The 22,684-nt window shown below is 43.5% G+C and overlaps 1 protein-coding gene across 1 annotated transcript; it reads right to left on the bottom strand.

The window, feature by feature from the left end:
* Nucleotides 1–19,778: 19,778 nt before the first annotated feature.
* Nucleotides 19,779–20,954, bottom strand: LOC124681573. The gene is made up of 4 exons (XM_047216466.1): nucleotides 20,750–20,954; nucleotides 20,503–20,624; nucleotides 20,265–20,392; nucleotides 19,779–20,186 (listed from the first exon to the last, which is right to left on the bottom strand). The coding sequence occupies exons 1-4, from the start codon at nucleotides 20,802–20,804 to the stop codon at nucleotides 20,075–20,077; spliced, it is 417 nt and encodes a 138-aa protein (XP_047072422.1). The 5' UTR covers nucleotides 20,805–20,954; the 3' UTR covers nucleotides 19,779–20,074.
* Between the last annotated feature and the right edge of the window lie 1,730 nt (nucleotides 20,955–22,684).

Here is a 22,684-nt window from a genome sequence, read left to right as displayed (position 1 = left end):
GTACTTTGGTTGTGTTGTGCAGGTTCCACGTTGGCGCCGGAATCCCAGGTGTTGCGCCGCACTACATCCCGCCACCATCAACCTTCAACGTGCTTCTTGGCTCCTCCTGGTTCGATAAACCTTGGTTTCTTTCCGAGGGAAAACTTGCTGCTGTGCGCATCATACCTTCCTCTTGGGGTTCCCAACGAACGTGTGAGTTACACGCCATCAAGCATATTTTCCGGCGCCGTTGCCGGGGAGATCAAGACACGCTGCAAGGGGAGTCTCCACTTCTCAATCTCTTTACTTTGTTTTTGTCTTGCTTAGTTTTATTTACTACTTTGTTTGCTGCACTAAATCAAAATACAAAAAAATTAGTTGCTAATTTTACTTTATTTGCTATCTTGTTTGCTATATCAAAAACACAAAAAAATTAGTTTACTTGCATTTACTTTATCTAGTTTGCTTTATTTACTGTTGCTAAAATGGCCAACGCTGAAAATACTAAGTTGTGTGACTTCACAACCACAAATAATAATGATTTCTTATGCACACCTATTGCTCCACCTGCTACTACAGTAGAATTCTTTGAAATTAAACCTGCTTTACTGAATCTTGTTATGCGAGAGCAATTTTCTGGTGTTAGTTCTGATGATGCTTCTGCCCATCTTAATAATTTTGTTGAACTATGTGAAATGCAAAAATATAAAGATGTAGATGGTGATATTATTAAACTAAAATTGTTCCCTTTCTCATTAAGAGGAAGAGCTAAAGATTGGTTGCTATCTCTGCCTAAGAATAGTATTGATTCATGGAATAAATGCAAGGATGCTTTTATTGGTAGATATTATCCCCCTGCTAAAATTATATCTTTGAGGAGTAGCATAATGAATTTTAAACAATTAGATACTGAACATGTTGCTCAAGCTTGGGAAAGAATGAAATCTCTGGTTAAAAATTGCCCAACCCATGGACTCGACTACTTGGATGATCATCCAAACCTTCTATGCAGGACTAAATTTTTCTTCACGAAATTTATTGGATTCAGCTGCTGGAGGTACCTTTATGTCCATCACTCTTGGTGAAGCAACAAAGCTTCTTGATAATATGATGATCAACTACTCTGAATGGCACACGGAAAGAGCTCCACAAGGTAAGAAGGTAAATTCCGTCGAAGAAACCTCTTCCTTGAGTGATAAGATTGATGCTATTATGTCTATGCTTGTGAATGATAGGACTAATATTGATCCTAATAATGTTCCATTAGCTTCATTGGTTGCACAAGAAGAACATGTTGATGTGAACTTCATTAAAAATAATAATTTCAACAACAATGCTTACCGGAACAATTCTAGTAACAACTATAGGCCATATCCTTATAATAATGGCAACGGCTATGGTAATTCTTATGGGAATTCTTACAACAATAATAGGAATTCACCCCCTGGACTTGAAGCCATGCTTAAAGAATTTATTAGTACACAAACTGCTTTTAACAAAACTGTTGAAGAATAGCTTGGGAAAATTGATATATTTGCTTCTAAAGTTGATAGTCTTGCTGCTGATGTTGATCTTTTGAAATCGAAAGTTATGCCTAATGAAAATCATCATGATAAAATTACTACTACAGCAAATGCCATCCAAGTTAGAATTAATGAGAATATAAGATTAATGGCTGAACTGCGTGCTAGGTGGGATAGAGAAGAAAATGAAAAACTAGCTAAAGAGAAGAATGTAGCTAAAGTTTGGACTATTACCACCACTAGTAATGTTAATGCTACACATGTTGCTGCACCTCCTACTAATACTAATAAAAGAATTGGTGTTAGCAATGTTTCCACTTCTAATGCAAAGCGCGAAAAACTGCCCGAAACCGCTAAAACTGCTGAAACTGCCTGTGATAAAGCTGCTGAAATTTTTTCCAATATTGGGGATGATGATCCCATTGCTTTAGATTATAATGATTTGAATTTTGATGATTGCCACATCTCTGAAGTTATAAAGTTCTTGCAAAAACTTGCTAAAAGTCCTAATTTGGCTTTCACACATCATATTACAAATGCTCTCATTAAAGCTAGAGAAGAGAAACTAGAGCGCGAAGCCTCTATTCCTAAAAAGCTAGAGGATGGTTGGGAGCCCATCATTAAGATGAAGATTAAAGATTTTGATTGTAATGCTTTATGTGATCTTGGTGCAAGTATTTCTGTTATGCCTAAGAAAATTTATAATATGCTTGACTTGCCACCGCTGAAAAATTGTTATTTGGATGTTAATCTTGCTGATCATTCTACAAAGAAACCTTTGGGTAAGGTTGATAATGTTCGCATTACCGTTAACAATAACCTTGTTCCCGTTGATTTTGTTGTCTTGGATATTGAATGCAATGCATCTTGTCCCATTATATTGGGAAGACCTTTTCTTCGAACTGTTGGTGCTACCATTGATATGAAGGAAGGTAATATAAAATATCAATTTCCTCTCAAGAAAGGTATGGAACACTTCCCTAGAAAGAGAATGAAGGTACCTTTTGATTCTATTATGAGAACAAACTATGATGTTGACACTTCGTCTCTTGATAATACTTGATACACACTTTCTGCGCCTAGCTGAAAGGCGTTAAAGAAAAGCGCTTATGGGAGACAACCCATGTTTTTACCTACAGTACTTTGTTTTTATTTTGTGTCTTGGAAGTTGTTTACTACTGTAGAAACCTCTCCTTATCTTAGTTTTGTGTTTTGTTGTGCCAAGTTAAGCCGTTGATAGAAAAGTAAGTACTAGATTTGGATTACTGCACAGTTCCAGATTTCATTGCTGTCACGAATCTGGGTCCACCTCCCTGTAGGTAACTCAGAAAATTAAGCCAATTTACGTGCATGATCCTCAGATATGTATGCAACTTTCATTCAATTTGGGCATTTTCATTTGAGCAAGTCTGGTGCCATTTTAAAATTCGTCAATACGAACTGTTCTGTTTTGACAGATTCTGCCTTTTATTTCGCATTGCCTCTTTTGCTATATTGGATGAATTTCTCTGATCCATTAATGTCCAGTAGCTTTATGCAATGTCCAGAAGTGTTAAGAATGATTGTGTCACCTCTGAATATGTTAATTTTTAATGTGCACTAACCCTCTAATGAGTTGTTTCGAGTTTGGTGTGGAGGAAGTTTTCAAGGATCAAGAGAGGAGTATGATGCAACATGATCAAGGAGAGTGAAAGCTCTAAGCTTGGGGATGCCCCGGTGGTTCACCCCTGCATATATCAAGAAGACTCAAGCGTCTAAGCTTGGGGATGCCCAAGGCATCCCCTTCTTCATCGACAACATTATCAGGTTCCTCCCCTGAAACTATATTTTTATTCCATCACATCTTATGTGCTTTTTCTTGGAGCGTCGGTTTGTTTTTGTTTTTTGTTTTGTTTGAATAAAATGGATCCTAACATTCACTTTATGGGAGAGAGACACGCTCCGCTGTAGCATATGGACAAGTATGTCCTTGGTTTCTACTCATAGTATTCATGGCGAAGTTTCTCCTTCGTTAAATTGTTATATGGTTGGAATTGGAAAATGATACATGTAGTAATTGCTATAAATGTCTTGGGTAATGTGATACTTGGAAATTGTTGTGCTCATGTTTAAGCTCTTGCATCATATGCTTTGCACCCATTAATGAAGAAATACATAGAGCATGCTAAAATTTGGTTTGCATATTTGGTTTCTCTAAGGTCTAGATAATTTCTAGTATTGAGTTTGAACAACAAGGAAGACGGTGTAGAGTCTTATAATGTTTTCAATATGTCTTTTATGTGAGTTTTGCTGCACTCGGTTCATCCTTGTGTTTGTTTCAAATAAGCCTTGCTAGCCTAAACCTTGTATCGAGAGGGAATACTTCTCATGCATCCAAAATACTTGAGCCAACCACTATGCCATTTGTGTCCACCATACCTACCTACTACATGGTATTTTCCGCCATTCCAAAGTAAATTACTTGAGTGCTACCTTTAAAATTCCATCATTCACCTTTGCAATATATAGCTCATGGGACAAATAGCTTAAAAACTATTGTGGTATTGAATATGTAATTATGCACTTTATCTCTTATTAAGTTGCTTGTTGTGCGATAACCATGTTTACTGGGGACGCCATCAACTTTTCATTGTTGAATTTCATGTGAGTTGCTATGCATGTTCGTCTTGTCTGAAGTAAGGGCGATTGATGGCGTGTAACTCACACGTTCGTTGGGAACCCCAAGAGGAAGGTATGATGCGCACAGCAGCAAGTTTTCCCTCAGAAAGAAACCAAGGTTTATCGAACCAGGAGGAGCCAAGAAGCACGTTGAAGGTTGATGGCGGCGGGATGTAGTGCGGCGCAACACCAGGGATTCCGGCGCCAACGTGGAACCTGCACAACACAACCAAAGTACTTTGCCCCAACGAAACAGTGAGGTTGTCAATCTCACCGGCTTGCTGTAACAAAGGATTAACCGTATTGTGTGGAAGATGATTGTTTGCAGAAAACGAGTAGAACAAGTATTGCAAGTAGATTGTATTTCAGTAAAGAGAATTGGACCGGGGTCCACAGTTCACTAGAGGTGTCTCTCCCATAAGACGAACAGCATGTTGGGTGAACAAATTACAGTTAGGCAATTGACAAATAAAGAGAGCATGACAATGCACATACATATCATGATGAGTATAGTGAGATTTAATTGGGCATTACGACAAAGTACATAGACCGCCATCCAACTGCATCTATGCCTAAAAAGTCCACCTTCGAGGTTATCATCCGAACCCCCTCCAGTATTAAGTTGCAAAGCAACGGACAATTGCATTAAGTATGGTGCGTAATGTAATCAACAACTACATCCTTAGACATAGCATCAATGTTTTATCCCTAGTGGCAACAAGCACAACACAACCTTAGAACTTTCACGTCATCGTCCCAGTGTCAATGCAGGCATGAACCCACTATCGAGCATAAGTACTCCCTCTTGGAGTTACAAGCATCTACTTGGCCAGAGCATCTACTAGTAACGGAAAGCATGCAAGATCATAAATAACACATAAGTATAACTTTGATAATCAACATAACAAGTATTCTCTATTCATCGGATCCCAACAAACGCAACATATAGAATTACAGATAGATGATCTTGATCATGATAGGCAGCTCACAAGATCCGACAATGATAGCACAATGGGGAGAAGACAACCATCTAGCTACTGCTATGGACCCATAGTCCAGGGGTAGACTACTCACACATCACACCGGAGGCGACCATGGCGGTGTAGAGTCCTCCGGGAGATGATTCCCCTCTCCGGCAGGGTGCCGGAGGCGATCTCCTGGATCCCCCGAGATGGGATCGGCGTTGGCGGCGTCTCTGGAAGGTTTTCCGTATCGTGGCTCTCGGTACTGGGGGTTTCGTCACGGAGGCTTTAAGTAGGCGAAAGGGCAAGTCGAGAGGGGGCACAGGGGCCCCAGATGACAGGGCGGCGCGGCCAAGGGGGGGCTGCGCCGCCCTAGGGTTTGGCTCCCCTGTGGTCCCACTTCGTTTCGTCTTCGGACTTCTGGAAGCTTCGTGGAAAAATAGGCCCCTGGGCGTTGATTTCGTCCAATTCCGAGAATATTTCCTTACTAGGATTTCTGAAACCAAAAACAGCAGAAACAACGAATCGGCACTTCGGCATCTTTTTAATAGGTTAGTTCCAGAAAATGCAAGAATATGACATAAAGTGTGCATAAAACATGTAGATAACATCAATAATGTGGCATGGAACATAAGAAATTATCGATACGTCGGAGACGTATCAGCATCCCCAAGCTTAGTTCTGCTCGTCCCGAGCAGGTAAAACGATAACACGGATAATTTCTGGAGTGACATGCCATCATAATCTTGATCATACTATTTGTAAAGCATATGTAGTGAATGCAGCGATCAAAACAATGTATATGACATGAGTAAACAAGTGAATCATAAAGCAAAGACTTTTCATGAATAGCACTTCAAGACAAGCATCAATAAGTCTTGCATAAGAGTTAACTCATAAAGCAATAATTCAAAGTAAAGGCATTGAAGCAACACAAAAGAAGATTAAGTTTCAGCGGTTGCTTTCAACTTGTAACATGTATATCTCATGGATATTGTCAACATAGAGTAATATAATAAGTGCAATAAGCAAGTATGTAGGAATCAATGCACAGTTCACACAAGTGTTTGCTTCTTGAGGTGGAGAGAAATAGGTGAACTGACTCAACATTGAAAGTAAAAGAATGGTCCTCATAGAGGAAAAGCATCGATTGCTATATTTGTGCTAGAGCTTTGATTTTGAAAACATGAAATAATTTTGTCAACGGTAGTAATAAAGCATATGCATCATGTAAATTATATCTTATAAGTTGCAAGCCTCATGCATAGTGTACCAATAGTGCCCGCACCTTGTCCTAATTAGCTTGGACTACCTGGATTATCACCGCAATACATATGCTTTCACCAAGTATCACAAAGGGGTACCTCTATGCCGCCCGTACAAAGGTCTAAGGAGAAAGCTCGCATTTGGATTTCTCGCTTTTGATTATTCTCAACTTAGACATCCATACCGGGACAACATAGACAACAGATAATGGACTCCTCTTTTAATGCTTAAGCATTCAACAACAATTAATTCTTTTCTCATTAGAGATTTGAGGATGTTTGTCCAAAACTGAAACTTCCACCATGGATCATGGCTTTAGTTAGCGGCCCAATGTTCTTCTCTAACAATATGCATGCTCAAACCATTCAACTCAGCGTAGATCGCCCTTACTTCAGACAAGACGAACATGCATAGCAACTCACATGAAATTCAACAATGAAAAGTTGATGGCATCCCCAGTAAACATGGTTATCGCACAACAAGCAACTTAATAAGAGATAAAGTGCATAATTACATATTCAATACCACAATAGTTTTTAAGCTATTTGTCCCATGAGCTATATATTGCAAAGGTGAATGATGGAATTTTAAAGGTAGCACTCAAGCAATTTACTTTGGAATGGCGGAAAATACCATGTAGTAGGTAGGTATGGTGGACACAAATGGCATAGTGGTTGGCTCAAGTATTTTGGATGCATGAGAAGTATTCCCTCTCGATACAAGGTTTAGGCTAGCAAGGCTTATTTTAAACAAACACAAGGATGAACCGGTGCAGCAAAACTCACATAAAAGACATATTGAAAACATTATAAGACTCTACACCGTCTTCCTTGTTGTTCAAACTCAATACTAGAAATTATCTAGACCTTAGAGAAACCAAATATGCAAACCAAATTTTAGCATGCTCTATGTATTTCTTCATTAATGGGTGCAAAGAATATGATGCAAGAGCTTAAACATGAGCACAACAATTGCCAAGTATCACATTACCCAAGACATTTATAGTAATTACTACATGTATCATTTTCCAATTCCAACCATATAACAATTTAACGAAGGAGAAACTTCGCCATGAATACTATGAGTAGAAACCAAGGACATACTTGTCCATATGCTACAGCGGAGCGTGTCTCTCTCCCATAAAGTGAATGCTAGGATCCATTTTATTCAAACAAAACAAAAAAAAAAACAAACCGACGCTCCAAGAAAAAGCACATAAGATGTGATGGAATAAAAATATAGTTTCAGGGGAGGAACCTGATAATGTTGTCGATGAAGAAGGGGATGCCTTGGGCATCCCCAAGCTTAGACGCTTGAGTCTTCTTGATATATGCAGGGGTGAACCACCGGGGCATCCCCAAGCTTAGATCTTTCACTCTCCTTGATCATGTTGCATCATACTCCTCTCTTGATCCTTGAAAACTTCCTCCACACCAAACTCGAAACAACTCATTAGAGGGTTAGTGCACAATATAAATTAACATATTCAGAGGTGACACAATCATTCTTAACACTTCTGGACATTGCATAATGCTACTGGACATTAGTGGATCAAAGAAATTCATCCAACATAGCAAAAGAGGCAATGCGAAATAAAAGGCAGAATCTGTCAAAACAGAACAGTTCGTATTGACGAATTTTAAAATGGCACCAGACTTGCTCAAATGAAAATGCCCAAATTGAATGAAAGTTGCATACATATCTGAGGATCATGCACGTAAATTGGCTTAATTTTCTGAGTTACCTACAGGGAGGTGGACCCAGATTCGTGACAGCAAAGAAATCTGGAACTGTGCAGTAATCCAAATCTAGTACTTACTTTTCTATCAACGGCTTAACTTGGCACAACAAAAAACAAAACTAAGATAAGGAGAGGTTGCTACAGTAGTAAACAACTTCCAAGACACAAAATAAAAACAAAGTACTGTAGGTAAAAACATGGGTTGTCTCCCATAAGCGCTTTTCTTTAACGCCTTTCAGCTAGGCGCAGAAGGTGTGTATCAAGTATTATCAAGAGACGGTGTGTTGTTATCATGAGCTCCCCCATCCATAGTGGTACTAAGGGCTTTGTCAATTTTAGGCCTATAATAATACTTCTTTGGTCTAGGCACTTTAGAGACATACATAAACTTTTGCTCCTTACCCACATAAGCTTTCTCCTTATATTTAAGAGAAGAAAATGTTGAACCCAAGGTTCCCATAGCCTTTTCAAGCTCATCAATCCTATTGATTTGATCATCATGGACAACACAAGTTCCTAGGACACTAATTCTTTCATCAATTCCTCCTAAGGATTTATCAAGTTCTCAGTTTTATCAAGTAACATTTCCAATTTAGCTTCAATACTTGGAAAATTTTTCTCTATGGTTTTCAACTTTTTCATAACATCTTCAAGAGAGATTTCAGTTTTAACTTTATCAACAGGGGGTATTCCAAATAAACTCTCAATAATGCAGCTAGCTTCTAATGCAGGAGTACTTAGGAAGTCACCTTTTGCGAGACTATCAAGAACATATCTATTCCAGCTAGAGATACCAACATAAAAATTCCTGAGTAAAATAATGGTGGAGTGTTTCTTAGTGCATCTATTATGAGCATCGCTAATTCTATACCAAGCATCTCTCAAACATTCTCCCCCTCGTTGTTTAAACGTGCGAACTTCAACTTCAGGATTACTCATTTTAGTAGTAGTAAATAAAGCAAACTAGATAAAGTAAATGCAAGTAAACTAATTTTTTTGTGTTTTTGATATAGCAAACAAGATAGCAAATAAAGTAAAACTAGCAACTATTTTTTTTGTATTTTGATTTAGTGCAGCAAACAAAATAGTAAATAAAACTAAGCAAGACAAAAACAAAGTAAAGAGATTGAGAAGTGGAGACTCCCCTTGCAGCGTGTCTTGATCTCCCCGGCAACGGCGCCAGAAAATATGCTTGATGGCGTGTAACTCACACGTTCGTTGGGAACCCCAAGAGGAAGGTATGATGCGCACAGCAACAAGTTTTCCCTCAGAAAGAAACCAAGGTTTATCGAACCAGGAGGAGCCAAGAAGCACGTTGAAGGTTGATGGCGGCGGGATGTAGTGCGGCGCAACACCGGGGATTCCGGCGCCAACGTGGAACCTGCACAACACAACCAAAGTACTTTGCCCCAACGAAACAGTGAGGTTGTCAATCTCACCGGCTTGCTGTAACAAAGGATTAACCGTATTGTGTGGAAGATGATTGTTTGCGAGAAAACGAGTAGAACAAGTATTGCAGTAGATTGTATTTCGAGTAAAGAGAATTGGACCGGGGTCCACAGTTCACTAGAGGTGTCTCTCCCATAAGACGAACAAGCATATTGGGTGAACAAATTACAGTTGGGCAATTGACAAATAAAGAGAGCATGACAATGCACATACATATCATGATGAGTATAGTGAGATTTAATTGGGCATTACGACAAAGTACATAGACCGCCATCCAACTGCATCTATGCCTAAAAAGTCCACCTTCAGATTATCATCCGAACCCCCTCCAGTATTAAGTTGCAAAGCAACAGACAATTGCATTAAGTATGGTGCGTAATGTAATCAACAACTACATCCTTAGACATAGCATCAATGTTTTATCCCTAGTGGCAACAAGCACAACACAACCTTAGAACTTTTCGTCACTCGTCCCGGTGTCAATGCGGGCATGAACCCACTATCGAGCATAAGTACTCCCTCTTGGAGTTACAAGCATCTACTTGGCCAGAGCATCTACTAGTAACGGAAAGCATGCAAGATCATAAATAACACATAAGTATAACTTTGATAATCAACATAACAAGTATTCTCTATTCATCGGATCCCAACAAACGCAACATATAGAATTACAGATAGATGACCTTGATCATGATAGGCAGCTCACAAGATCCGACAATGATAGCACAATGGGGAGAAGACAACCATCTAGCTACTGCTATGGACCCATAGTCCAGGGGTAGACTACTCACACATCACACCGGAGGCGACCATGGCGGTGTAGAGTCCTCCGGGAGATGATTCCCCTCTCCGGCAGGGTGCCGGAGGCGATCTCCTGGATCCCCCGAGATGGGATCGGCGTTGGCGGCGTCTCTGGAAGGTTTTCCGTATCGTGGCTCTCGGTACTGGGGGTTTCGTCACGGAGGCTTTAAGTAGGCGAAAGGGCAAGTCGAGAGGGGGCACAGGGGCCCCAGATGACAGGGCGGCGCGGCCAAGGGGGCCGCGCCGCCCTAGGGTTTGGCTCCCCGTGGTCCCACTTCGTTTCGTCTTCGGACTTCCGGAAGCTTCGTGGAAAAATAGGCCCCCGGGCGTTGATTTCGTCCAATTCCGAGAATATTTCCTTACTAGGATTTCTGAAACCAAAAACAGCAGAAAACAAGAATCGGCACTTCGGCATCTTGTTAATAGGTTAGTTCCAGAAAATGCACGAATATGACATAAAGTGTGCATAAAACATGTAGATAACATCAATAATGTGGCATGGAACATAAGAAATTATTGATACGTCGGAGACGTATCAGCGATCTACGCTGAGTTGAATGGTTTGAGCATGCATATTGTTAGAGAAGAACATTGGGCCGCTAACTAAAGCCATGATCCATGGTGGAAGTTTCAGTTTTGGACAAACATCCTCAAATCTCTAATGAGAAAAGAATTAATTGTTGTTGAATGCTTAAGCATTAAAAGAGGAGTCCATTATCTCGTTGTCTATGTTGTCCCGGTATGGATGTCTAAGTTGAGAATAATCAAAAGCGAGAAATCCAAATGCGAGCTTTCTCCTTAGACCTTTGTACGAGGCGGCATAGAGGTACCCCTTTGTGATACTTGGTTAAAGCATATGTATTGCGGTGATAATCCAGGTAGTCCAAGCTAATTAGGACAAGGTGCGGGCACTATTGGTACACTATGCATGAGGCTTGCAACTTATAAGATATAATTTACATGATGCATATGCTTTATTACTACCGTTGACAAGATTGTTTCATGTTTTCAAAATCAAAGCTCTAGCACAAATATAGCAATCGATGCTTTTCCTCTATGAGGACCAATCTTTTACTTTCAATGTTGAGTCAGTTCACCTATTTCTCTCCACCTCAAGAAACAAACACTTGTGTGAACTGTGCATTGATTCCTACATACTTGCTTATTGCACTTATTATATTACTCTATGTTGACAATATCCCTGGGATATACATGTTACAAGTTGAAAGCAACCGCTGAAACTTAATCTTCTTTTGTGTTGCTTCAATGCCTTTACTTTGAATTATTGCTTTATGAGTTAACTCTTATGCAAGACTTATTGATGCTTGTCTTGAAGTGCTATTCATGAAAAGTCTTTGCTTTATGATTCACTTGTTTACTCATGTCATATACATTGTTTTGATCGCTGCATTCACTACATATGCTTTACAAATAGTATGATCAAGATTATGATGGCATGTCACTCCAGAAATTATCTGTGTTATCGTTTTACCTGCTCGGGACGAGCAGAACTAAGCTTGGGGATGCTGATACGTCTCCGACGTATCGATAATTTCTTATGTTCCCTGCCACATTATTGATGTTATCTACATGTTTTATGCACACTTTATGTCATATTCGTGCATTTTCTGGAACTAACCTATTAACAAGATGCCGAAGTGCCGCTTGTCTGTTTTCTGCTGTTTTTGGTTTCAGAAATCCTAGTAAGGAAATATTCTCGGAATTGGACGAAATCAACGCCCAGGGGCCTATTTTTCCACGAAGCTTCCAGAAGACCGAAGACGAAACGAAGTGGGGCCACGAGGTGCCCGGACTACAGGGCGGCGCGGCCTAGGGTTGGGCCGCGCGGCCCTGTCATCTGGGGCCCCTGTGCCTCCTCTCGACTTGCCCTTCCGCCTACTTAAAGCCTCCGTGACGAAACCCCCAGTACCGAGAGCCACGATACGGAAAACCTTCCAGAGACGCCGCCAACGCCGATCCCATCTCGGGGGATCCAGGAGATCGCCTTCGGCACCCTGCCGGAGAGGGGAATCATCTCCCGGAGGACTCTACGCCGCCATGGTCGCCTCCGGTGTGATGTGTGAGTAGTCTACCCCTGGACTATGGGTCCATAGCAGTAGCTAGATGGTTGTCTTCTCCCCATTGTGCTATCATTGTCGGATCTTGTGAGCTGCCTATCATGATCAAGATCATCTATATGTAATTCTATATGTTGCGTTTGTTGGGATCCGATGAATAGAGAATACTTGTTATGTTGATTATCAAAGCTATGTCTATGTGTTGTTTATGATCTTGCATGCTCTCCGTTATTAGTAGATGCTTTGGCCAAGTTGATGCTAGTAACTCCAAGAGGGAGTATTTATGCTCGATAGTGGGTTCATGCCTCCGTGAATCTGGAGGAGTGACAAGAACCACTAAGGTTATGGATGTGCTTGTTGCCACTAGGGATAAAACATTAGTGCTATGTTCAAGGATGTAGTCACTAGTTACATTACGCGCAATACTTAATGCAATTGTCCGTTGTTAGCAACTTAATACTGGAGGGGTTCGGATGATAACCTGAAGGTGGACTTTTTAGGCATAGATGCATGCTGGATGGCGGTCTATGTACTTTGTCGTAATGCCCAATTAAATCTCACTATACTCATCATGATATGTATGTGCATTGCCATGCTCTCTTTATTTGTCAATTGCCCAACTGTAATTTGTTCACCCAACATGCTGTTTGTCTTATGGGAGAGACACCTCTAGTGAACTGTGGACCCCGGTCCAATTCTCTTTACTCGAAATACAATCTCATCGCAATACTCGTTCTACTCGTTTTCTGCAAACAATCATCTTCCACACAATACGGTTAATCCTTTGTTACAGCAAGCCGGTGAGAATGACAACCTCACTGTTTCGTTGGGGCAAAGTACTTTGGTTGTGTTGTGCAGGTTCCACGTTGGCGCCGGAATCCCTGGTGTTGCGCCGCACTACATCCCGCCGCCATCAACCTTCAACGTGCTTCTTGGCTCCTCCTGGTTCGATAAACCTTGGTTTCTTTCTGAGGGAAAACTTGCTGCTGTGCGCATCATACCTTCCTCTTGGGGTTCCCAACGAACGTGTGAGTTACACGCCATCATCAGGCCAAAAGGTGGGGGAACATGGCTGTGGAATAGGAGTGTGCGGACGCTGTCGTTGAGGGTGCGAAGGATACGCTCGGCGCGGCCGTTTTGTTGGGACGTGTATGGACAGGTTAGACGGAAAATAGTGCCGTGAGAGGAGAGTAGGGTGCGGACGGCGACATTGTCAAACTCTTTTCCATTGTCAGTTTGTAGGGCGTGGATGGGACGACCGAACTGGGTGGAAACATAGGCGTAGAAGGCTGTGAGAGTGGTGGCGACATCAGACTTTTTACGGAGGGAAAACGTCTACACAAAATGAGAAAAATCATCAAGAATAACTAGTTAATAAAGAAGATCAGAATTACTCGGGATTGGAGAGGTACATACATCACTATGAATTAACTCAAAAGGAAAAGACGCAACAGTGGAAGACTGACTAAAAGGAAGACGAACGTGTTTACCAAGATGACACGCTTCACAACTATGTGAAGACTGTTTAGTAGATGAAAACGAAAAACCCCTCATTATTTGGTGAAGCGTGTTGGCACTGGGATGTCCAAGACGAGCATGCCTAAGATCAACGCCTGCGGAGAGAGCACGAGGTGCGGCGCCGGGGGTGGAAGGCGACATCACCGGATACAAATCGCCGGGGCTCTCACATCGATGGAGGACCATCCGGGTGCGGGCGTCCTTCACAGAAAAACCAAAGGCATCAAATTCAACAGCCACAGAGTTGTCACGAGAAAGAGTTTTAACAGAGACTAAATTCTGAATAAGCTGGGGAGACACAAGGACATTATTGAGAGACAGTGGTTTAGAAGTAGATGGAAAATTAGCAGAACCAATGTGAGAAATAGGAAGACCGGCGCCGTTACCGACAATGATGCGAGACTCGGTGGAAGTGGGAAAGGAATGGGAAAGGTTACCCGGGTGAGCGGCCATGTGAGACGAGGCGCCCGTGTCCATAAACCAGTTGCCGCCACCGGCGTAAGAGCCAGGTGCGGGCGCGGCGCGGTAGGCCGGGGCGTAGGACGGCAGCGTGGCGGTGAAGGCTGGGGCGTAGGGCGGTGTCGCGGTGAAGTGCACCTGGTGAGTCGGCGGGCGCGGCACCGGCGTGTTGTAGGCGTGGATGAGCCCCGTCCATGGGTTGTAGGCGAAGGGGTTGCTATCGTTGGAGACCGACGACATGATGACGCGCGCGGGGGGGATGGCGACGGCGCGGGGTTGGGGAGGGAGGCGCGGCGGCGGCTGTAGGTGCGGCGGCGGCGCGGCGTGAGGAGGGGATGCAACTCATAATGTATTGATTGGGTCCATATGGCGTTACATATATAGGCCACATCCTCGACTATACAAGGAAGGAGGCGGCCCAATAATCAATACAAAGATATGTATCGCTATACATAACTACAGAAGATACACATCCGGATATACAAGGATATGTATCTCAACAAGAATGTAGCCAGCCACACCCTCCCAAAGATTGGCAGGGAATCAAAACGGACTCAGCTATGGCTCAACAGCCTGCCTGAAGAAGTTGAGAAAATCATCCGTATGGATTGTAATGTTACTCTTAGTTAGCAGCTTACCTTCCTTCGCAAAAAAAAAAGAACCCCCAAACTAGAAAGTTCTACAAACAGATAAAAAAACCTGACATAACAAAAATCCTTCAGGAATCACCACCTTCTACCCGTCCAATATCCTACAGTTAACTTATGAATTTGGATCCATGTATCAAACAAATTTAGGTCTATGATTTCTCGGGAAGATAACCCGTCATACTCCTCTATGCAAAATGCGTTTTGTCGGAATAACCATGGACCACCCTCTTTCACTTTCAGCCATTCTCCCAAACAAAAAACATTTTTTTTTGCGAAACATAGTACAATCAAAGACGCTCACACATATGCGCATACACTCACCCCTATGAACGCACGCACGCACACACGCACACCCTATCCCTATGAGCACCTTCAAGAGACTGCGTCGAAGAACTAATTCGACGGGTCTTGGGATTGATGAAGTCACCACAGGCGCCTCGCTGTCGATGGGAACGTCGCCTCCCACTGAAGAATATTCCGCCTTTATGAGACACCAAAGTGTCAAATCTGGGATTTGAACTCTAGTGAGCTGGGGGTGTCACTGCCCTCCTAATCATCCAACCACGGGTTGGTTCTTCCAAAAAAAACATTGAATCGTGAACATATCACCCTCTAGATGATTGAATTCAATATTCTGCGCCTAAGACAAGGCGTTCTCATATGTTGCTCAAAAGTAATAGGACTGAATGGATTTGCGGTATGTACCTTTACCAATGCCATCCACTTGATCCCGAGTTTGGGAGCCGATTCCTCCTTCTCGAACACAAGATCATCGAACTCATCTTCCTCAATACCTAGACCCTACATCATGTCCCCAATCACCTCAGACTTTTTGCTCCCAGATACACTCGTTTGATTTGTCGGAGTCCTTGGACTCACCATGATCAAAACAAGACACTTCGAAGAAACCAAACCAAAACCATAAGAACCACACACCGCGACCAAAGATCCAAGAGGAGTCAAAAACCGTCCCAAGAGAGCCGGGGACACGTATTGTAAGCGATCTCGGAGAAGGAGCCTGGAGGAGAACGGAGAAGAACCCCACATCGGAGGGAACTCCGTTGATCGGGGCGGAAAACTCTAGATCACCTCGTGGACGCCTAGGTCTTTTTTTTTCCACTCAAATAGTTATGGACTGAAAGTTAATTACGGGATGAGGTCAAAACTGTGGAATCAGCTGGTTTGTGCAAAATTGAGGAGGAGGTGAGCCACATGTTTTCCTCTTTGCTTCAGATCAAGCCACCTATAGTCCTAATTTTATGTTGTAAATCCAGTCCATAACTATAGCATTTTTGGTAGGACACTTGTATGTTTTGCAGACAGTAGGCCTTTTTTCGTACTAAGGAGCTCTTGGGTTTCATTCGAAAGGAAACCACAAGTATCATCACAGGTGAGGTTACATCTCTTCAAAACCCCCCAAAGTGGAAAGCTCTAGAGAGAGATAAAATAACCTGACATAACAAAAATCCTTCAGGAAGCATCACCTTCTACCCGTCCATCATAGACTTACACAAACCTGGGACTTTTAGCATCTTACTTCTTAGGAAAAAGTGCGCACGCGCGCGTATCGCCCACGTTCATTTTCCCTCGAGATTCGGGAACTTGGCCCATGTGGGCAAACAGTTAGCAGCGTGCGCAGAGATTAGTAGCATAGGGGTTGACTAGAGGTTCACAAGATGTTTTGTCTGCATAGGGGTTGACTAGAGGTTCACGAGATGTTTTGTCCGGTCTGAAGAAAGAAGGGAAGGGCGACAACAATGGCAGGTGATGGTGTGAAGTACTGGTTTGGCGATTTGTGCACAGAGCAGCTCGTGTCCAGAGGTCCAAGGTCATGCAGCTAAGTATTAGAAATTAAATGAGTATAAACTAATTTTGCATGCGCATGTTGTCCAGATTGATCTGGGTGGGCATAAAAACCGTGAAACCAAAAACCGAACCGAAGCCGAAACCGAACTAACCGAAATCTCGGTTTTTTTCATCAACCGCTATTTTTTCGGTTTCCATTTATACTAACCGAATTAAATTTGGTAGAATTCGGTTTTTATCCCCACCAACCGAACAAGACCGAATAGACCGAATTGAGTAACCTACCATCAATTTGTGCATAAACCGATCATTCCATAGAAGCCCAATTGTGTTTGATGTTCCAAAAATTGTTCATTCTATGTATGACTTTGGTCTTTGATGTACTAGCTTTTTCTGAATATAGCGTGAAGCCTGCATAATAGAACACGTCGCTCGAAGTCTTAGCTACCCCTTTTAATCGCTCACGAGTGATGCACCTGTACCACGAGTGTCGCAGCCTACCAAATAGCATCCCTCCACGATTGGTGCTCATTTGTCGATTTCTTGCGCAGTTGATGCTTTTTGTGTTGATATGTCAATCACTATTTGCTTTCTTCGGTGATGCCTACTATTTGTTCAAGTGAGTTGGTTCATTCGGTTTTAACCGAAAACCGAACCGAATTTATCAGTTAACCGAATCTTCGGTTTCTTCTGAGATTGATCGTGCAAAAAAAATCAAGATTGAGAGGTCACAAGCTAACAAACATGCATGCAGCTAAAATAATAAAAAGTAATGTAGTCTACATGCACTTACCATATCCAGAAACTATTCCCGACAGCAGGAGCAGCTTTCTCACGCCACAGTTAGCATGCTTGATTAATCTGCAGCCTGTGACGCGCGTCAGGGATACCTTAAGTTTGCTAAAAAAATTGGAGTGTACAGTCACCGCGCACCTGCTCCAAAACTCCGGTCTCTACTTCTTATTACGCCAAAACATGGGACACAAACATAACTCTAAAACTCTACATAAACCCAGTCCTTCTTTTTGCGAACTTTTGTTTTCTCAGATTTTTTTCTTAGCTGGTCCAATTATTCTTGACAGAGCCTAGCCTTTTCTTCTATCGAAACATACAGTTACCACCTTTACCAAGCGCTGTGCCACGCTGAGATGCGCTGGCCACACGTGAAATTTGTTTTCTGCAAGCCAACCTATTTGTTAATCAAACTAGAAATCTAGTACACTACCCATGGTCGGATCACTGGGATATACATGAACGAAATAAGCACCATTTTTTGTATTCCAGAACGACCAAATGATAGAAGTTATACCGACAACAACTAAGTTTCCAACTTTACTTGGGAAAGTAAAAACCAATTGGATATCTAAAACTCAACAACACCCCAAATGAATCTAGATAACTTCCAATTTCCGAAGGACCCAAAGGCGAGGGTTTTCCCCTTCCTCCGTTCAGCTGTAACCTTGACACCATATATAAGGTGCTCCTGGGGAGGGGGGATCGACTCCTTCTACACCTAGACACCACCGGAAAAGGGACAATAGCTTCTTCTACCTCACCTCTTTGTTTTCGTTCATACCATACAACATACCATCTAACTTTTACATTGCATGGACCAAAAAAAGCTATCCAACAGATGCCCTAACTGTTTTGGTGATGTATCTAGGCAAGTGATGTATATTTGGGACATATGCCCTATACTTGCATACCACCCTCACTGACGTAACCAAAAATATCCCAACCGCTAGCTGAATGCCCTCGGGCGCTTCCTTCCGCACATCCACTCGCAGCCGCCCGTAGCCCCGCTCCGCCGCCTCCCTTGATACCATCGCCGCCGAGTCCTGCGTGCCCTCAGACTCGCCCGATCTATAGACACCTCGTCGTGAATATCCGTTTCCCCACCGGATCAGGGCGAATCGCAGCCAAATTGATGCCATCGAGCCGCTGTGTCTGAAGCTAGATCGGCTACCTCGGTGTCCAGTTGCAGCCCTCCGGCAATTACACGGCTGAGATAACCATTGCCTCGCAGCTGTGGTGGATGGCGACCTTCCCCTCCGTCAACCTCGCCGCACGAGCGTAAAATGTGGCGGCGTGACACTTCAACCTGCCATGGGCGGAGATGAACTTTTCGGAGGTGCAGAGCAAAATGGAGGCAGAGTTCCTCACGCCACCCATCCACCTTGGTTTTGCTGGAGCAAGAGCGGGCCAACCGCCGAGCGTGTTAGCATCTCCGGGCAGAGGAGACCGATGATATGTCCATGGTGCGGCTCTGTCGGGAGCAGTCGGACCACGTGCAGGCGGAGGAGGAGTTCTTTTCCTCTAGGGAGGCGACAATGAAGAAGAAGGCCGACGAGGCGGGAGGAAGAATGTTGACGAGGCGAGGCCCCATCTGAATCATCATTCCGATTTTTGGAACGACATCGGCGACGGCAATGCAGGGTCCTATGTCTTGGATTCCGATTTCTAGGACACCAAGTGTCAGCGTTCGTCGAGGTTTAGTTAGAATAGTCATTGCTTATAGTTTAGTCGTTGTTTAGTTTAGTCAATGTCGAACTTGGTTTAGTCGAAATGTCATGTCTAGTGCCGATGTCTAAGTATAAATAGAAGTTTAATCAAAGTTAAAATGCAAGTTTGATCGAATTTTGAGTGTTGATGCTGAATTCGAAGTGTAAAAATTTGATTGAAGTTTGTGGAATGTGCCCTTTTTTTTGCGAATGAATGTGCCCTATTTTACATTATCTACTTCAGCACAGGTTCCCTAAAATACATCATCTTGTAAAACAAAACAAAAAAAGCTTTCTAGAGATGTACTCTCTCCGGTCTCTTTTAATTGACTCGGATTTAGTACAACTTTGTACTAAATTTGAGTCAATTAAAAAAGACCGGAGGGAGTAAAAATTATAGGGCACTTCTTTTAGTTGTCCTATTTCACATCATCTATTGGAGATGCGCGTAGATGGGCAGTCCTTTATGTGCTACTTCCTAGTAGAAACATACATTATTTACCTTTTTTTACATACACATCACTCACATATGTGTTTGCAATATACTGAAGTACAACGGATGCATATATTGTGTGTATTTACACGGAGGACATGTAGCGAGCTCGTGGCACATCAACACGGTGCAGACAGTGGGCCGTGCAGATAGTCCATCAGCGTAGCGTGGTACTAGTCTGTAAATCCAGTCAGACGTTGCCGGTGGCGATCTGGCCTCCGGCGGCGACATGGAACTGCGGCGTGTAGCTGTGCGCCGTGCCCGGCGGCTCGTTCAGGAACGCCCAGTTGCTCCTCGTCCACCTGCACACGCCACCACGTCAGATACACAGTAGAGTGTCATCACCGGCGGCTGTTTCGTTATCGGTCAAGGTCACATACCAGTCCCGGCTCTTGCCGGGGCTACCCCCGGCGTCGTCGGCGGCCGCGTCACCTTCAGCGATCTCTTCGTGCCCACGAGCAACAGGAGACATGCTCCTCTGTTTCGAGCTCCCCAGCGGGCTCTTCTCCTGCATAAGCAGAACAAAACCAGATTGATGCAACCAATTCAGAGATGTTCAATTGGCAAGATTTCATAAGAGCAAACGGCCGGGCCATCAGTTTTGGCAGCAGTGCATACCATGGTTGGACGAGGGGAGGCAAGCGGCGAGGTGACGCCGTCCTCCGGCGCCGGCTTCCCCTGCTGCCGCCAGAACGCCTCCACCTCCTCCTTCGTCAGCGACCGGCTCCTCATTCTACGAGCTGCTTGTTACACACGCGTGCATCATGCATACAGTTATTTTTTCACACGACTAGAGCAACAAAAATACAGGCATGGGCGCATGGCTGCAATCAGCTACTGAATCGTGTACTCGCGTACAGCGTACCTTTGGTGTCGTCGCCAAGAACAGGCGAATCCCAGCCGGCCATCAGAGACCCCATCTCGGAATCTTGTGTGATAGCTAGCAACTTCTTCTTTCGAAGCACAAAGAACAGAGATCAGAATATTTCGGACAGATGACAGAAGCTTGCAACTTGTATGTAGAATTGGTGAGTACTGAGAAATGAGTAGTGATAAGCATCATCGATCTGGTCGTCTTATATATGTATGCGGCGGGGCTTGAACCATTGACCTGGGAAGGGTTAAGGCGGTGGCATACCGGACCAGAAGTTAAGCACACAGATTGTCGATCTTATCCGGATTGTCATGCAGTGGCACTGGGCTAGTGCAGCGGTTTCAGTTCCAAAACCTGGGGCCGAAGTTGTCGCGGTGCTTATCTACCATGCAAGTGGCTGCTGCTCAAAGCGTCGCTATCAGATTCCATTTCTCAAATCCTTAATTTTGGTTCTACAAGCGATCGATCGAATAAAGGATTGGTGACCTGATTCAGTGCTGGAGCAGAGTAGTTAGACAAACATTATGCATGCATCCTTATCCAGCAGCGTTGTCATCGCCATCCTCTGGCGGAGGTCCCGGGCAACCTAAGTGGATCCAAAGCTACTAGAAAATGGACAAATACTAGATGGATCTAGCATGCTCTGTCGTGCGTCTTCTCCTAACAACGTTTAGGTTTTGAGCCAGGGCTATTCTTTTGCCATCACGTATATGTTGTCTTGGTCTGGCCTTTGGCCTGGATCAATCATCCTAAATCTAACATTAGTTGAAACGAAAATAAAATTTAGTGTAATATCTTGCTAAAAAGGTACACATCACATTCACAGTATATCAATTACATCGATTATGTCCTTATCAGACCTGAATTGCATAGGGTGGAAAATCACCTTCCATCGTCCACATCCATGCTGTGAAACACACCTCACATTTGTGGTAAGCAGGCCAGTACTGTTTCACAATCCGGCTGATCCCCTTCTCCAAACACGTTTTCACAATCACAAGCAGGCCAGTAGCAACCAACCGATACAAGATCGAGATCGATACTGGGGCAACCAACACAAACACGCTCAAGAGAATACATAAAAGAAAAAAAGAAGAGAAAACAAAGCCGACAACAGTGGCTCGACGAAAACAACGATGACTCACAACCGTTGCGCCTTCCGGAGATTTACCACCCCGCGCCTAGCACTGTGAAGCGTCGTGTACCAAGCAACACCTTCGGTGGTTGCAAGTACTGAAAATCGCCTTTTACAAACGCAATTGGGACCTGGTTAAAAACTCCCTCCTTGAGTTTCTTTCCAGCTTCCATAACCTTTCCACTGACCTTCGGCCCATCAACAAATCCCATATTGTCCTCCTCCCCAAAAAAGAAGGTGCCAACAAGCCGGAAAACATTCGGCCCATCTCCCTTCAGAATTGTTGCCTTAAAGTTCACACCAAATGTCTTACCTTTCGGCTCCGTGATCTCATTCCTCACCTTGTGCACCCTGATCAAACGGGTTTCATCTCTAGGCGTTGCATTGCTGAAAACTTTGTCTATGTGGCCGACATCGTCCAGAGCTGCCACAAACGGGATGCCCCAGCTGCCGTCTTTAAGCTGGACTTCCGTAAGGCTTTTGACTCCATCAGTTGGGAGGCGCTAGACCGCATCCTTCTGGCAAAAGGGTTTCCCCTGCTTTGGCGAAACTGGATCAAAATGCTCAACCAAACTAGCCAAACAGCCGTCCTCTTAAATGGGGTGCCTGGGAGGTGGATTCAGTGCCACTGCGGCCTTCGACGGGGAGATCCCCTTTACCCCTTCCTCTTCAACATTATTGTGGACGTCCTACAACAGATGGTCCTGCAAGCCTCGAGGGAGGGGCTCCTCCTCCACCCTCTCGTAGACGACCTCCTCTGTCCTGTCCTTCAGTACGCTAATGACACTCTC

The sequence above is a fragment of the Lolium rigidum genome, unplaced genomic scaffold (genome assembly GCF_022539505.1).
Source record: "Lolium rigidum isolate FL_2022 unplaced genomic scaffold, APGP_CSIRO_Lrig_0.1 contig_47030_1, whole genome shotgun sequence".
NCBI lineage: Eukaryota > Viridiplantae > Streptophyta > Magnoliopsida > Poales > Poaceae > Lolium > Lolium rigidum.
Note: the sequence above shows the minus strand (reverse complement) of the source record. Positions and strands in the feature narration are given on the sequence as shown.

What these genes read in the sequence shown, in the direction of transcription:
- LOC124681573 (XM_047216466.1), bottom strand. Translation starts at nt 20,804, where the DNA reads ATGGGGTCTCTGATGGCCGGCTGGGATTCGCCTGTTCTTGGCGACGAC. An exon ending in TCTTGGCGACGACACCAAAG is followed by an intron (nt 20,625 to 20,749) that starts GTACGCTGTACG and finishes TGTAACAAGCAG; the next exon opens with CTCGTAGAATGAGGAGCCGG. An exon ending in CCTCCCCTCGTCCAACCATG is followed by an intron (nt 20,393 to 20,502) that starts GTATGCACTGCT and finishes CTGCTTATGCAG; the next exon opens with GAGAAGAGCCCGCTGGGGAG.